The 16,877-nt window shown below is 40.9% G+C and overlaps 1 protein-coding gene across 1 annotated transcript; it reads left to right on the forward strand.

The window, feature by feature from the left end:
* The first annotated feature begins 2,324 nt into the window (after positions 1–2,324).
* On the forward strand, positions 2,325–13,439 carry gpr139 (G protein-coupled receptor 139). Its single transcript, XM_056235600.1, has 3 exons — positions 2,325–2,380; positions 2,420–2,548; positions 12,253–13,439. Exons 2-3 carry the CDS (start codon positions 2,425–2,427, stop codon positions 13,218–13,220), a joined length of 1,092 nt encoding a protein of 363 aa, XP_056091575.1. The 5' UTR covers positions 2,325–2,380; positions 2,420–2,424; the 3' UTR covers positions 13,221–13,439.
* The last annotated feature ends 3,438 nt before the right edge of the window (positions 13,440–16,877 follow it).

Here is a 16,877-nt window from a genome sequence, read left to right on the forward strand (position 1 = left end):
CTGTCACGCAAATTTAATCACCGCTGCATTTGACTGGTATCTAAATGATTAAATGCAAAATTAATGATAGGAAATTAATGTGCCGTGTTTTTGCTTTGAGCTCACGTTTAGGGTTTTTGCTGTACCAAGGTTGCTCATTTATGTTGGTTTTGAACATATTAACTTGTTCTTTCTTCATATTCATAACATTTCATATTATTATTGTAGCACCACTCACATTTTGTTCAGAAAAGTATCTTTAAATGTAAGATACTAATCATTAAAAAAAACGTGTTTAATATTTAGTAAGTGATGAAGTCAAAGATAAACAACATTTCCACAAAAGTGCAGTGTGTATATATATACAGTATATATATTTAAATTCCACAATCATATGCTCTCATGGGCACAAATTTGTATTATATTATTCAATTTGATATTCAATGTTACTTTATTGTAACGTTTTTTATTAAACCAAGCAAAATAATAAAACAAATGTAATTTGGATGAATAATATAATTATCCTTATTACAGGAAAATGCCATGTGATTACAGTAACTCAGCACTGTGGCAGCTCTAATCGGCACTCTGCCATTTAAATGGCTCATGAAATGAGAAATCAAATTTGCCTTGATCTTTTGACATATAAGAGGTCTTTGTGCCATGAAAACATCCTGCAAGTTTGTAGCTTAAAACATCCTCCTCATAAACAAAGCATATATTTAATCAAGCTCCAAAAGCGGCTCGTTGTATATTGCGGGATTTGTGACGCCACATGGGCAAATTAATTTGCATATGACTGCCTCCAGAGCAAGACATCGACGAATAGTTTAACAGCATCGCATCATAAGCCCCGCCCACTGGAGTTCAGTCACTTAACGGCTGACGTTTTCCTACACTGGATGTGAGCGTCGCAAAAAAAAAAAAAAAACATTATAAATCTCTGACGCGGTCTACACTGGATGGAAGAGTTAATGTAACTGGATGTAGTGAGTAAACAAACTTTCATTTTGACATGTCCTATTTAAACAGCTCATTCACTAATTTCTGTCGCGACTTTAGAAGGATCTCAGCATCAGGAACAATGGGATGGTCTATTTTAATGGCGTCCCGGATCGCATCGGATGATTTTATGTTGGTTCGGAGCATTTTATTTTGTAAACAAGGCACAGTGTAATAGAGCGTTTGCAAGGAAACCTTTGTTAAAAGATGAAGCAGTCAGCTGTATTGAATCTGACACAAACGGTGAGTAAATTATTTCATAATGTTTTATCTGTAAAAGACAGTTTTATATGGATAATGTTTTCAAAACACTTACTCGAGTGCAATAGTGAGTGGCCGTTGATTTTAAAAATCCATGCCATGACCCCTTTAATAAAATGCAAAATACAACACAACAATTAAATGAACAGTGGAAGTAACAGAAGCTCGTACAATACATTTTAACAGGCACAATTAAGCATGAAAATCACCAGTTAAAAAGACTTGGAAGGCAACGTCTATTTAATAAACAAAATAAAGCAACTAATATGATTAATATTCTTTTTACGGTTCCGATACGGAACCGGATCTGTACCGATACGGTTCAGGTATCAAAAATACTAATTATTAAATACCGGTATTTGCAAATACTAAAAATTATTGTACAAGTACCAAAAAAATAATAATAATAAAATCATCAAGTACTGAAAAAAAACTGTATTTGACACGTTCTGGAAAGAAGTGGTGTCGGAAGATCCCTAATAAAAATAATGATACGTATTATTATGATAATTTTTTTATTTTTTTTGTGACAGAAAACTAAATAATTGAAATAATATTTATTAATAAAAACATCTAGCTTTTAATTTTTCCCAACATAATGACAAAATTCCCAACTTCACAAAATGCCAAAATGCTAAGCATCACTGTGTGCCGTGGACGTACTGTACATGTAACTGGTGTGAACTTGCCGAGTCATGCTACAGCTCTTATTTACTCCTGGGTCGCCCTTCAGCCGCACGAGTGTGTCACCACAAAAAAAATCACCTCTCGGTGGTGTCAACACGAATCGTCTCTTCCTCACTTCACGCCTCTCGCTCTTCCAATGTTCTTCTCCTTCACACCCCCCTCCTTCCTCGTCACTTATTTTCACCCTTTTTGCGTTCATGCCTCCCCAGATTTCATTCTCACCAGCTCTCAACACCCCCCTCCTCTCTCTCTCTCTCCTCCACCTCTCCTCACACACACACTCTTCCTCACATCCCTGCCTCTCTTCCCATCACATCGCCCGACTTCATCGCCTCTCATCGTCTGCGTCCCCTCTTCCACGCACACACACTCGCAGTCGTTCTCCGACTCTCACACGTGCCAGCCGGCTCTCCCTCTGCGTGTCCTGCGGTCCGGCTGTGGTTCGGCTGTGGTTCGTCTCCTCTCTGGAGCTTGAGGAAGGAGGGCAGAGAGGCCATGGAGCACAGCCACATCTTCACCGTACTGTCCACCAACTCCAGCTCTTGGAGTCCTCGCGGTTGCCCTCTCGGACAGTTCCCCATCATCTACTACAGTTCCTTGCTGTGCCTCGGCCTGCCTGGTAAGAAAGATCATTAGTGCACAATGTATGTTTTCATGCATGTGTTTATGAAGTGCATGGTGTGAGAAGGAGTGCATCGTCCTCTATATTCACATTTGTGGGCGATCAATACTTCCTCAAAGTCTTGTTGTTTAATGCATGGCTTTAATATGCATGACTTTGTGTAATTGTGAACTGCATCGGGGTGAGAGAAATGCTTTGCCTACGATATTCACATTTGTAATCCATCAATACAGTTTTTCACGCAGATTCTTAAAATCTTGATTGCTTAGTGCACAATGTATGCTTCTGCATGCTTTTGTCTTTTTTGGATAAATATTCACAATCGCATTTGTGGCCGTGCTGGATTTTTTTTTTTTTGAAGCAGACTCTTTGAAATGTTGTCTTCGGTCCCACTTAATCTTGATTAGTAACATCCTTGACGGAATTGTCCGTAACCTTGTGGGACGCAACTGCCATCAGAACTGTGGGAAAACACTGTTTCCAAAGGTCATCTGCGTGACGGGACAGAATACAGAGTCTCACATCATTTCCACAGGCTTGTAATCATAAACCAGCAAGAAATACCCGTTATTCCACAGATGATGAAATTAGATCCGGCTTTAACTGGAATGACCTGGGGAGCAAGACAGATGATGCATCAGACATCTTGAGTAGTCGTCATATTAATAATTGGCCACAGGCGTTTAATATTCAACCTCTTGGACACTAAAATGACATTTTGTCCCTACACAATTGGAGGTTGATTGCCTATATATGACAATTGGTATTATTTGCAGGTGTGCTGCATATTTAATCGAAGCCTCCCTCTCAGGTCGAATGGCGTGTGGCACAGTTTCAGCGGAATGATTTCTTTGTCAGATTGAGATAAATCACTGTGCCCTTGAGCGAAGCACTCAGCCTGAGCAGTTTACACAAATATTTTCATTTGCTTTCGGAGGCAGTCAGCCTTCCTGTTGCTCGGCTGCTAAATAGCGGCTTGAATTTCCGACTCCAGTGCGGGTTTGTGGGACAAACAAGAAGCGTGATGAGACGAGATTAGAGTCTTTATTCAGCGCTGTGTGAAAGTCATCACACCTGGCAGTGATTCTGGCTGGATGGAGGTGAAGAAGAGAAACCTCTCAAAGGGACTGTGCACAGAAAGTGAGAAAAAACACGGAGAACGGATGGGAAGAGAGTGGAAAGAGAGAGAGAGAGGTTGACTAAAAGCAGGTGTGATTAAAGGGAAAGAAGGTGAAGAGTGAGGTTGTTTTTACAGTAACAAATAACATTTATATATCATGGAATATACATGATACATTTTAAAATAATGTCTGAAGGAAAGTGTACATTTTCGACGCTGTAAATGTATCATTTTTTAATCACCATTTTGATTTTTTTAAAATGCAAATATTTCATGTAGATCACCAGTTAATTGTAAAATTGCGTACAAATGATTAAAAAAATATTGTAGTTTAACACAACTATGAAGTATAGCAGTGGGTTGCATGTCTGATCTGAAACCAAAATATGCTAAATGATAATGTGCAATTAATTGCGCATATTAGAGCAGCAAAATAGGCTTTTAACAAGGAAAGAGACATTGACGTCAAAGACAGTTCGGCAACGTTCAGGTGTAAGTCTTTGTAGAAGCTATTTAAATTAGACACACTGCCACATGCTCATACTTAAAAAAAATTATAATAATTTCCTTCAAATAACTTCAAGTTCAGCTGCATGGCTGTGAACTGAGTGGCAACTTGTGAGAACCTGTAATTTACAGTTTAATGAAATTTGAAGAACATTTTATGATTGTACTGTATATCCCCGAAACCACAGAAATATGAGTGTGTTGAGATGAGCTCATGCCCGTTCGATTGATCGCTGGAGGTTAAGCTCATAAAGGTCACTAATTGGAAGCGGTTGCTCTTATTTCATTGCCTTTTTGAACTGAAGGACTGTTTGATTTATGTGTTTTGGTGATTTCTATTGAAGATGAAGGGTTTTTATCCAGAGAGTGACTATCCTGGAAGGTCACAGATCCACAGTAACGATCTTCTCGCCGGCTCTACATTACCCTGGTGGTGTTATTTGCCACTTAAGAGGTGGAGCCAATGATTTTCAATTTAGGTAAACGATCCAGGGCTCTCTGAGAGCTCACCGCCTCGGTGAGGAAAGTGCTTGTGAGCTTTTTTTGTGTTCGGGTCAGGACCATCAGAAAGTCTGGAAACCTGAGAGTTGCTGAACCCAGAGGGAAAAGTTCATTGCAGACTTTATCTTGTTAAATCTGAGCACAGTTTGACACAACTTTAAGATCTTTTCTGAAATACTTAGAGATTAATGTGAGATTACTGGGATCTCATTCATAGGATAAACATGATCTGAGAAGCAGGAGACTTAAGCAAAAGTCTCAATTTGCTCTCAATGTGATCTAAGGACCTGTTTACACCGCATTAAGATGCGTTTTGTTCGATCGGATCACAGGTAGACGAGGGAGACACATTCCTGTTTACACCTGGTGTTTTAATCTGTCTCTTTTGTCGACTTTCATCCACTTCTGTCCTGATTTCTTCGATGGGAGGATCTATGGACGGGTAAATGTATGGGCTTTTTTCAGATCTTTCGATCTAATGGACAAAAAAAGCTTGCACAATTTATATATGAACTCGACGAAAAAACATACGGAGAACAGCAGTTGTGAGTGTGTGTTAGAAATCAGGAATGTTGAGAGAACATCATGATTGGGATGTTTTTCATCTTTAAACCAAACTTGGGTCTTTAGCTGACAAAGTTTAAATCCCATCCGTCTAGCTCGCTTCCCATAATATTTACTCTTTAGGTCAGTATGTGGAGAGTTAGCATCTTTTGTGGCTGTTTGAACGCATTCGACCACATGAGCATCTACACTAAAAAAGCAATCCGGTCTAATGCGTTTTCATCTCTGGAAGTGGTCGAAAGTGGACAAGCTCAAAAGGTTTTAGACCCCATTTACACCTGTATTTACGTCCACTTGTGATCCGATCGACGAAAAAGCTTTTTACCGTAAAACTTCAAATAGTAGCCCGGGCTTTTATTTACCCAAATCGTCGAACTGCACCGGCTTGTATTTGAGACAGGCGTCTATATGAGACAGGCCTTTATAATTTAGTGTTGAGATGTCGTTCATTGAGTGTATAGGCCTGTCTCTAATCTCTAAAAATCTCCAAATGCTCCACGTGAAACTGCGGTCTTCCGACCTTTTACTATCGCATCAATTCATTTTGAATATGCGCGAGGGAGAGAGAGCAAGACAGCGCTCGTTGTTTGAAGACGGGAGAGTGCGCGCGCGCGGTCTTTGCGCTCTCTCTCTCTCTCTGCTCGTTACGCGCCCTGTCAAGCGCAGATTCTACATCACTCATCGATCAAAAAAAGGCTTTGGAGGGACAAAAATGTGCTTTGGCGGCCGCCAAAAAGCGGGCGATCTGGCGGTTTTAGAGGATTAAATACAACCCGAAACTAAAAAACAGACCCGGCCTCTATTTGAGACCGGCCTTTATTTACCCAAACCTGCAGCCACACCAGGCGTGTAAAAGAGACAGGCGTCTATTTGGGACTCGGCTATTATTTGAAGTTTTACGGTAATCCCAGGTGGGCCACACTGGTATCCAGGAAAAACAAATGGGATAGCAAAGAGATCTCATCAGCAATGTTTCTTTTGAGTTTTTGCAGTATTTGCATATTTTGCACAGTTTCATTATTACAGACTCGTTATTTATTTGAACAAAAGTTTAGACAATTTTACAATGCAAAAAAAAAAAAGTCGTAAGTAAGATGTCACTTGTTGAATGAAACCCTCAACATCGCAAGGTCATGTGACAACATTATAAAATGTCTGCCAAATACTGTGGACTATATACTACGTAATGAAAGAAAAGTATGTAGTGTAAGCAATACACTAGTTTTCCATTCTGACACAAACACATGTGAATTCAAAGCAAACTGAGCCATTAAAATTGGTTGCTCCTGTTCTGGGCGTTCAGAGACCTGCATAAAGACAGGAGTCAAGTGAAATCAATATGCTTACGGTGTTGACCAACTAAATGGAAATGCCAGGAAATGTACGACCTCCAGGGCCAGTGCATCCCTTTTGTTTGACTAAATAAAGTACATTCTCAGCGGAGCATCTGGAGAGATTAATCCAGAGAAAGCGAAATCCACAAACAAAAGTACAATGGACAGTGGAGTATAAAGGAAGAATAAAGCGGATAAGGAAAGTAAAACTGGGAGTTGAGAGTGGGATTTGGTGAATCTGGGTTTTATTTTTGACTGCAGCCTTAGTGACACTCTGATACACATGAACACACACAGACACGACGTCTGCAAGACAAACTGATCCACACAGCCAAGGACATACAGATCCACAGTCTGATAACTTAAAGACTCACTGAAATACAACTGTCAGAATTAAATGAACTCTAAGACTAGAAAAAAATACATCTTAAACTGATAATACTGAATTAAAAAAACTACAGAATTAGATGCACATGAGAGAGAAGTGAGTCATTCAGTTTCACAGATAATATCCATTACTATGACAAAAAACAATATAGCGTTGAAGAGGAAATCAAACAGAATTTATTTTCTGTTATAATACAGTTCAGGCTGTTGTCACTGAACACAGACACAAAAATAACCTTCATTATCCTGTTAGTGATCCACAAAAAAGGGAAAAAAGGAGTGAGTTTGACACCGGAAAGCTTGTTTTGTGTAGCCTGTAGAAAAGAAAGACAAATCTAAAATGAGATCTCTATTGTTTCTTTAGAAAGCAATGCCATCAAGAGAAGACATGTCTCTTGAATCTCGGGATTTTCTCTTTATAAAAGATCCCACGTTTCAGACGAACCCTCAATTGTGCTCAGATTTGCTCAACTCAAATTAACTCAGATATCATTTCATTTAATTCAAATTCATTTTATAGTTCAATCCTGGGCTGTCACTAGACATTAGAGATGAAGGTTCTGTAGCCTTGAATATTGAACCATATAGATGAGTCAGAATTCAAAGCGTTGAATCATTTGACAATAATAATATTAATTAGGTGTTTTAAAGGGATAGTTCACCCAAAAATGAAAATTCTGTCAGTAATTACTCACCCTCATGTTGTTCCAACCCCGTAAGACTTCAGTTCATCTTCGGAACACAAATTAAGATATTTTTGATTAAATCTGAGAGCTGGATCACTCCTCCATAGGCTTCTTAAGGGATCGAAACTGACCGGCCTAAAAGTTATGAAAGACATCGTTAAAATAGTCCGAGTGACAGTGGCTCAATCTTAAGTTTATCAAGCGACGAGAATAATTTTTGTGCGCAAAAAACAAACAAAAATAACGAGTTTATTCAACTAATCATTTCCTTCTCTGTACGGCCGTGATATTTCACGTAGTGATATTGCGCAAAGCTTCTAGGTTGAAGTGGCGATGTGTCCGAAATTGCCCCATACCCTTAGATTGGACTAGTGCACTATTTGAAGGGACAGCCATTTGTAGTGGACAAAACCAGTGGACGTATCAAAGTCACTTTAAGACAAGTCATTTCACTCAGAGGACATCTTTGAAATGCCTCTCAGTCATGCAAGCGCAGCTCCTATCTTTTTGAATGGGGAAACATCAAATTCACCAATACTGTTTGCCAAGCTTATGATTAAATTTCATATTTGAAATCCCCAATGAAATCTGACAACTGTCTCATAAATGTAGTTTCGCTCGAATCATGACAGAAAACGACATTTCAGGCTGGATCAAGCTAATGCGCTTTGGAAGCTGAGCTTCTAACGGCAGCTGCAGTGACGCGATTGGCTCTTATTTAGAAGGCGGGACTTGTTCCGCCATATTGAGCGTTGCACTTTTCCCCATTCAAAACAATACAAGCGATGCATCTTGTGCTATTCTATGGTCTTTGACGTTATCCAGTGCACTCATTCAATCCCACAATGCACCGCAATAACGAGTGTACAAGCGATGCACGCTCAACGGCTAGACAATACCCATAATGCACTGTGAGGGTCGAATGAATTCCCGCTTCCTACCAGAAGATGGCGCCCGCATCTGAATCATCCATCCATTTTCCAAACCGCTGGTCCAATGAGGGTCCAGCGTAATATCATACAGGTATAGATAGCCACTCAGTGTGTGAATTCACCCAATTGTTTTCATTCACTCATTCACTTCAAGTGAAGGATATTAGTGGAGTAATGTAGGGATTAGTGAATGAGGGTATAGGGGGTGATTTGAAACACAGCCCTATTCTGAACTTGGCATACACGGGATTGCACCCGCTCTCTCTACGGAGGTTTCCGAAATGTGCACGATAAAGTTTTTCAAATCAAGCTTTCCAAGCACTGTTCACTTCTGTCTGTAAACCAATGGGAAACGTAATGTAATGTTAGAGGTTATAACGAATTGTAATGAAACTGCATATTCAAATAACGCAACATCGTATGCACTTCCCAAAATGCGTCCAAAAAAAGGCACAAGGGAGATTTAAAGCCAATTAGCATTCAGTATCACATTTGTGCGTCATTTAACCTGTCTGTAAACACAAGAGGAGAGGAGTTTTTATTTATTTAGTCATTTGTTTCAATAAAATACAAAGGATCTCATGGATTTGCCATAATGAAGGAGTAGAGGATGGGGTTTAATCCACATTTAATAAGCATTACCAACTAGCTTACTATGGTTTCTGCAAAAATAATAATAGTAGTGTGCTAATGCTATTCCTCTAACCACATATACGTAAATGAACCTAAAAACACTTTAATCCTCTAAATAGGCAATACAATTTTCCTCTGGGAACAGTGCTCCAAAGACTGCATAGTGTTTTATTTACATGTTGAGTTCAACTGTGAGAGAGATAGATAGCTTGATTTGCTTTTTTCTCCTGAAAAGGTAAAAGAGAACTTTTCTTCAAACTTGATTATGAACAGATTATGCGCATGTGTCGATCAAACGCATCTCTGTCTGTCCCTCCCTATTTCTATACATCTTGAAAAGGATGCTTGTGTGCCTGAGATTGCAGGTGTTTATGCAAATGTGTGAGTTTTGAGGCTGGAGTCTTTGTAATTTGTAATCAGGTGATGTTCTGGAACTGTGAAGTGCGATTCTCCAGACTCCTGACTGGCATATGTAATCCAATTCCATCTTTATTAGCAGCCCGAATGACTGTCAGGCAGACAGAGACACACCACGGGTGCAAAACACTTTGAAGTTTTTCATCCAGTATATACCCTTCCTTCCACACTGCAGCCCATTGGCTACGGTGGGGCGACAGGTAGGACATTGGCTGCGAATTTCTTTTTAGGTTAACACACCAGAATGTTTCCTGAGGTCTATTGTAATGAGGCTTTATCCTCCCGCTGTTAAATTGTTTGGCTTGAACAAAGGCAGCACTTTTGTGTGCACGCTCTTTTCATCACAGTGAGAGGTCATGGCAATCGCTGGTCATTTCTTATACCCGTACATCTCACTCTGCCTGAGTGTGACCAACAAACCATACAGGTTTGGATGGAGGCAGAGCAGTGAAAGGGTTAGAAGAGGAAGGGGTTGATGCTCGGGGGTCTGTGTATCCTTGGGTCTTTTTTCCTGGGTCATTGTGACCTGGACGCAGAGCATTGCATAAGCACCAGCGCTTGGATGTAATTGTGCACGTGTTGCTGCTGCTTGTTCAGGTTTTATAGAAGGTCACAATGAGACAGAGGTGAAAGCTGTGGAGGAAAAGAGGGAGGCAGGAAGAAGAGGGACGAATTGAATGACAAAGTCTCAGGTCAAGATCTCTTAAGCATTTGACATGTGAATGTGTTTGTACACATTGTTGCATGTGTATGAATGTGTGTGCACGTGTGTCAACATCTGAATGTGCAGGTGTATGAATGAGTGAGCACGTGTGTGAACATCTGAATGTGCAAGTGTATGAATGAGTGTGTGTGAAATTGAATATGCATGTGTATGAATGAGTGTGTGTGAACATGTGAATGTGCATGTGTGTGAAATTAATGTGCATGTGTATGAATGAGTGTACATGTGTGTGAACATGTGAATGTGCATGTGTGTGAAATTAATGTGCAGGTGTATGAATGAGTGTGCATGTGTGTGAACATGTGAATGTGCATGTGTGTGAAATGAATGTGCATGTGTATAAATGTGTGTGTGTATGTGTGAATGCGCATGTGTGTGAATGTGCAGGTGTATGAATGAGTCCACATGTGTGTGTGAATATGTGAGTGCGCATGTGTGTGAATGTGCAGGTGTATGAATGAGTGTGCATGTGTGTGAACATGTGAATGTGCATGTGTGTGATGTGAATGTGCATGTGTATGAATGAGTGTGCATGAGTGCACATGTGTGTGAACATGTGAATGCGCATGTGTGTGTGAATGTGCAGGTGTATGAATGAGTGCACATGTGTGTGAACATGTGAATGCGCATGTGTGTGAATGTGCAGGTGTATGAATGAGTGCACATGTGTGTGAACATGTGAATGCGCATGTGTGTGATGTGAATGTGCAGGTGTATGAATGAGTGTGCATGTGTGTGAACGTGAATGTGCATGTGTGTGATGTGAATGTGCATGTGTGTGATGTGAATGTGCAGGTGTATGAATGAGTGTGCATGAGTGTGCATGTGTGTGAACATGTGAATGTGCAGGTGTATGAATGAGTGCACATGTGTGTGAACGTGAATGTGCTTGTGCATGTGTGTGAAATGAATGTGAATTGTTTATGATTGAGTGTGCATGTGTTTGAACATGTGAATGTGCATGTGTGTGAATGTGCAGGTGCATGAATGAGTGTGCATGCGTGAACGTGAATGTGCATGTGTGTGAAATGAATGTGCATGTGTATAAATGAGTGCACATGTGTGTGGACATGTGAATGTGCATGTGTGTGAATGTGCAGGTGTATGAATGAGTGCACATGTGTGTGAACATGTGAATGTGCATGTGTGTGAATGTGCAGGTGTATGAATGAGTGCACATGTGTGTGAACATGTGAATGTGCATGTGTATGATGAGTGTGCATATGTGAAAACGTGAATGTGCTTGTGCGTGTGTGTGAAATGAATGTGCATATGTGTGTGAATGTATTAATGAGAGTGCATGTGTGTGAACATGTGTATGTGTGTGTGAACGTGAATGTGCATAGGTGTGAATTTGAATGTGTCTATACATGCACAGGATTGTTAATGCCAAGATTGCAGCAGAATCTGTGGATCACAGATCGGCCTTTACAGCCACCTGAGGATCCACAAATAAAGGTGACCCGACGGAGAGGACAGTCATACTCGTCTCGAGTGACCGCCGAAGAAAGAAGAAGATGTGTTTGACTGCAATGCAAATGCATGTGTTCGAACATGAATGAAATCTTCACGTTCTTCTGCATGTCAACACATGTAACTGCATGTAAACGTGTGCATGTGAATGCATGCATATTAAGGCGAGTGTATGCGTGATGTGTGTCAGTCAAATGCTTTGCATATATTGTGATTGTGTTCAGTAGATGTGGAAAAACCTACATTTTCTATCTATTTGTGGTGCTGCAATTTCAATGCAATATTGTATGATTCCTTCTTGCACTCGTAAGTTTAATAAAGAAGCATTTTTATTATCCTGCAAGACTGATTTCATCACTTTCTCACCCACTCCTCCCTCCCTCTCTCTTCTCACCATCTCCATCTTCTTCTCACGCTCCTCAGCAAACATCCTCACGGTAATCATCCTTTCTCAGCTGGTGCTGCGGCGGCAGAAATCTTCCTATAACTACCTGTTGGCCCTGGCCGTAGCCGACATCCTGGTCCTGCTGTTGATCGTGTTCGTGGACTTCCTTTTGGAGGACTTCATTCTCGGAGCGCCTCTGCCTCACTCACTCAACAAAGCCGTGCAGGTCCTGGAGTTCTCCTCCATCCACACCTCCATCTGGATCACGGTGCCCCTGACCGTGGACCGCTACATCGCCGTGTGCCATCCGCTGCGCTACCACACCGTATCCTACCCGGCCCGGACCCGCAAAGTGATCTTGGCGGTGTACGCCGGCTGCCTGATCTCCAGCATCCCGTATTACTGGTGGCCGGAGCTGTGGCACGGACTCCCGGGAGCGAGTAACGGTGGCCGGAGCAGCAGTGCAGGGCAGCACGTGTTGGTTTGGGTTCACTGCGCCACAGTTTACCTGCTCCCCTGCTCGGTTTTCTTCTCGCTCAACGCCATCATTGTACGCAAGCTCCGCTGCCGGCGTAGCTGCTTCCGTCTTCGAGGGTACTCAACCGGAAAGACCACGGCAATCCTGCTGGCAATCACCTCGGTGTTCGCCGTTCTGTGGGCGCCCCGCACGCTCATGATCCTTTACCATCTTTACACGGCGCAGCCGGCGACGCCTGGCCCGGCCAGATTGCTGCACTTGGTCACGGATGTGGCAAACATGCTCGCGCTGCTTAACACCGGGGTCAACTTCTTCCTGTATTGTTTCATCAGCAAGCGTTTCCGCAGGATGGCCGGGACGGTGCTAAAGGCATTATTCCGATGTAGAAAGCAGCCTCCACCTTTTTACGCCAGTCACAACTTCTCTATCACCAGCAGCCCATGGATCTCACCGGCCAACTCGCACTGCATCAAGATGCTGGTCTACCAGTACGACAAGAACGGCAAACCAGTCTGCATATCCTCTTGATCGCCAACTCAAGCGATGCCTTGCCAATATAACCCTGGCTGCTGAGCCGGGCGAGCTTGGGGAAAGTCCTTCCGACTGGTGACAAGCAGAAGGCGTTGATCGGTTTGTTAGGAAGTGCCTCAATAAGAGATCCAATGTCAGGTTCTGAGACATCTCGCGGCCAAAATGAGGTTCTTTCTCTGGCAACAAAACACTTAGAAGTGGTCGTTTTTAACCGATAACATGCCAATGCCCATCAGGGTATTAATGCAAAAAAAGACTTCAACTCAAAGTCAAGGGAACTCATGAAAGGCTTGCTTGCATTCCAGGTGATGATGACCGTCTATTTGTTCCAATATACATATCGATGTGATTAAAATACATGTTTGTCTCTAGGGCTAGGCGATATGGCTAAAAATGCATATATCAATATTTTTCCATTTGCTCGCCAAAAATTTTAAAAAGTGATTTCTACCCCCCCCCCCCCCCCCCCCATAGCTATAAAAAAATAACTATTGTTACAAAGTACATACATTTGGCTCTCAACCAACCATGCTGTTTTGACATGTTGTAAAAAGAAACCTTTGAAATGGCTTACTGTCTTTATAAGCAAAACTTTCAACATTATCAGGATATAGCTACACAATATTCCCTAATTTTATACCGTCAGAATAGATATTGCAATAAAATTGCCTGTATTCAATGTATCGCCAAGACCTAGCTAGCATGTTTTTCAGTTGATTGCAAACCAAAGCAACATTTTACATGCAGAAAATAGATTTGAAGCTGGAGCCAACAAGATGTTTACTGTTTGTGAACCACCTTTCCTCTCTAACCTTCTCAGCAAAGAGAAAGAGCACTCTCTCCCTTTGTGACATTAAAAAACAACGCTGGCATTTTGGTTTAATATGCTGTTGGTCTCCAAGGGCTGCTCGCAAACAACACAAGCTCTTATTCAAGCCTTTAGATATGCTCAGTGCTGGAAACCCGCTTCAGTATCGCTGCCTGATGAAGATGAAACGCAAAGACTTCTGCTTCAACAACAACAACAAAAAAGCTTCTGGTGCAACTGACTGTTAAATGTACAATTAAGGCAAAAAATACCTTTAGAGTGGAATTATTCTTCATCGTTTCAATCGATATTCGAAGACACTCATTGCTCAGTACATGAAACGATTTTCTATCACAGTGGCAAACACTAAATAATTAAGACTTTGAAACTTCTACCACACAGACTCATTTATCCTTTGCTGGGCAGCCTCAAGAAAGAAAAAAAAAGAAAGAGAAAAAGAGAACACTTTTCAAATAAAATCAATTACTTTCTCCAGAGTGAGCTATTGGGGAAAAACCACGTTCATTTATCTTCACAGCGGCGTGGAGTAACAGGCTGCCATCTGGAGTGCTTTAACTGTGGTGCATATATATTTAAACAATACAGCGGGGAACATGTTCGTAGATAAGGTAGACTTAAAAATGTATGATCTCTGTCGTAGACAAGACTGTATTCACCTGTCTTCTTACAGCAGGGCCTATAAATGATGGTGGTTCTGCTGAAAGCTGCGATGGTGGTAAAAAATGGTTTCTTACACAACTGAAAATGGTCACTTTCCATTACAGCGTCCATGTTAAAGATTGAGGCTTTTAGTCTAATATGGCTTTTAGTCCATGTGGACTAGTTTGAGGTATGCTCTTGTACTCCTAAAAGTTGGCTACAGTTTTTCAATTTCAGGAAAATAGACCGAAATATTAAAATCCCCCTGTAGTCAATAATCGTATCCCTTAAAACTCATCTTTGATCACCAAAATGACATATTTAAACGTTATTTTTTCCTGTAAAAAATATGAATATGCTAATGAGCCCCGCCTCCACTCACTCACACCCTCTCAGAGATTAACTCGGTCAATTTACTGAGGTAAACGCTGCACAATGGAGTCACTCTTTACAACGTCGGACACATAACGGTAATTAATATTATTAGCCTTTTGCTTGACTATATTATCAAACAGCAAATAATGTGTTGCTAATGTTACATAGTTCGAATCTCAGACAGTCAGACAGCTGCCTTCTAAAGATCAGCATCCATACAAATGGATTGAACTACTAGGAACATCAGTGGAGAAAGGCATATAGTTAATAACATCGTTATATACACGCCATATTGATAAATCTACCCAATTTTTCATACCAACAGAAAAATATACAGGGAGAACCTGGCATCTCTCGAGTCTCCCCTGCTAGTTCGCTGTTAATGATATGCTAAAACCCGCCGGTACGTCGACGTGATTGGTTACAAGGTAGTTTGTGATGTCAGACACCAGTGATTTCAAACCGGGGTTTTGAGACTCTTTCAAGGTTTAAGGACAAAAATATTCAGCAATGGTGTTCTGTTGACTTATGAATTTGCACATGGTTTGCCTTAAAGCATATTCAAAACACCACACAGACATATAAACAACATTAAAAACTGTATTTTCACCACAGGGTTATCTTGTTTGCCAGATCATATACAACCCCCCCCCCCCCCCCCCCCACACACACACACACACATACACTTCCGTCCAAATAATCGTTTTTGAATTCATCTTTTAAGTGAACAAATCGAATGAATCATTTAAGTGAATGAATCAGTGCTTTTGAATGACTCTTTTCATTCTAGTTCACTTCCATATACAGACTCATATTTTCCGCGCACTTAAGTATCGTCCTTTTGAAACGTGTGACTGTTTTTCTGTCTTTAAATACTGTCTATAGCACGCGTAGCCTACATTACGCGCAATTTCGTTAACTGAACCTACTGAATGAACATGTTTAGTGAACGAACTGAACAAAATGGATCTGAATGAATTAGGGGGATCTGGTCACCGTGATTTTGCCAAGTAAGACATGTTCCTGGATCAACATATTTTGTTATATTCCTGTCTGAAAATATAGTCCAAACCATATCCCTACCCCAAAACCAACCCTTAACTTATCCCTAAAATCAGAGGAAAAATGATCGGTGAATAACACTGAAGCACTAAACCCTGGTTGGCTTAAACTTGACAGTAACTGTAAACTTGTCCCGCAAATCTGATTTGTTCCGAATTTCGACCCCCTGCCAAATTATTACCCCCCTGATTGCCTAATCCCAACCCCGCCCCTAATCCTAACCCCTCCCCCACAACTAATCCTAAACCTACCAATGCTAGAGGGGTAATATTTTGGCGGGGGTTGAAATTCGGCACAACACCGGGAACAACAAAGATGTTAATCCAGGAACACGGTGTACTTGGTGAAATCACGTTCACAGTTTTGCCGAGTTTGCTGATGTAAATTAAAGGCATACAAAAAAGCACAACCCGCCCTAATAGGAAGCATGGCAATGCGTTTGCAATTGATTTATATTTTTGTGTGCAACAGTAATGAAAAATGTTCTTAATATGCAATTATTTTGTGGAGAAGCCTGTAATTATGCATACTGATTATTCTCAAATTGTAATCAATTATATTAATATGGACCCTGTAATGTAGTGTAACCAAATCAGCTTTTTTTTTTTCTTGCTCAGTAGAAAGTTCATGAAATAGGCGCTCTATTATGGTGACTTTAAGGTTAATCTGTATAACCTGTGAGATCTGTGTCATGTCAGTGAAACAGCCAAAAAGGGTGTAATAAATATGTTAGATATGTACAGAATACA

The sequence above is a fragment of the Rhinichthys klamathensis genome, unplaced genomic scaffold (assembly GCF_029890125.1).
Source record: "Rhinichthys klamathensis goyatoka isolate OS25496 unplaced genomic scaffold, OSU_Roscu_1.1 h1tg000423l_1, whole genome shotgun sequence".
In the NCBI taxonomy this organism is placed as follows: Eukaryota; Metazoa; Chordata; class Actinopteri; order Cypriniformes; family Leuciscidae; genus Rhinichthys; species Rhinichthys klamathensis.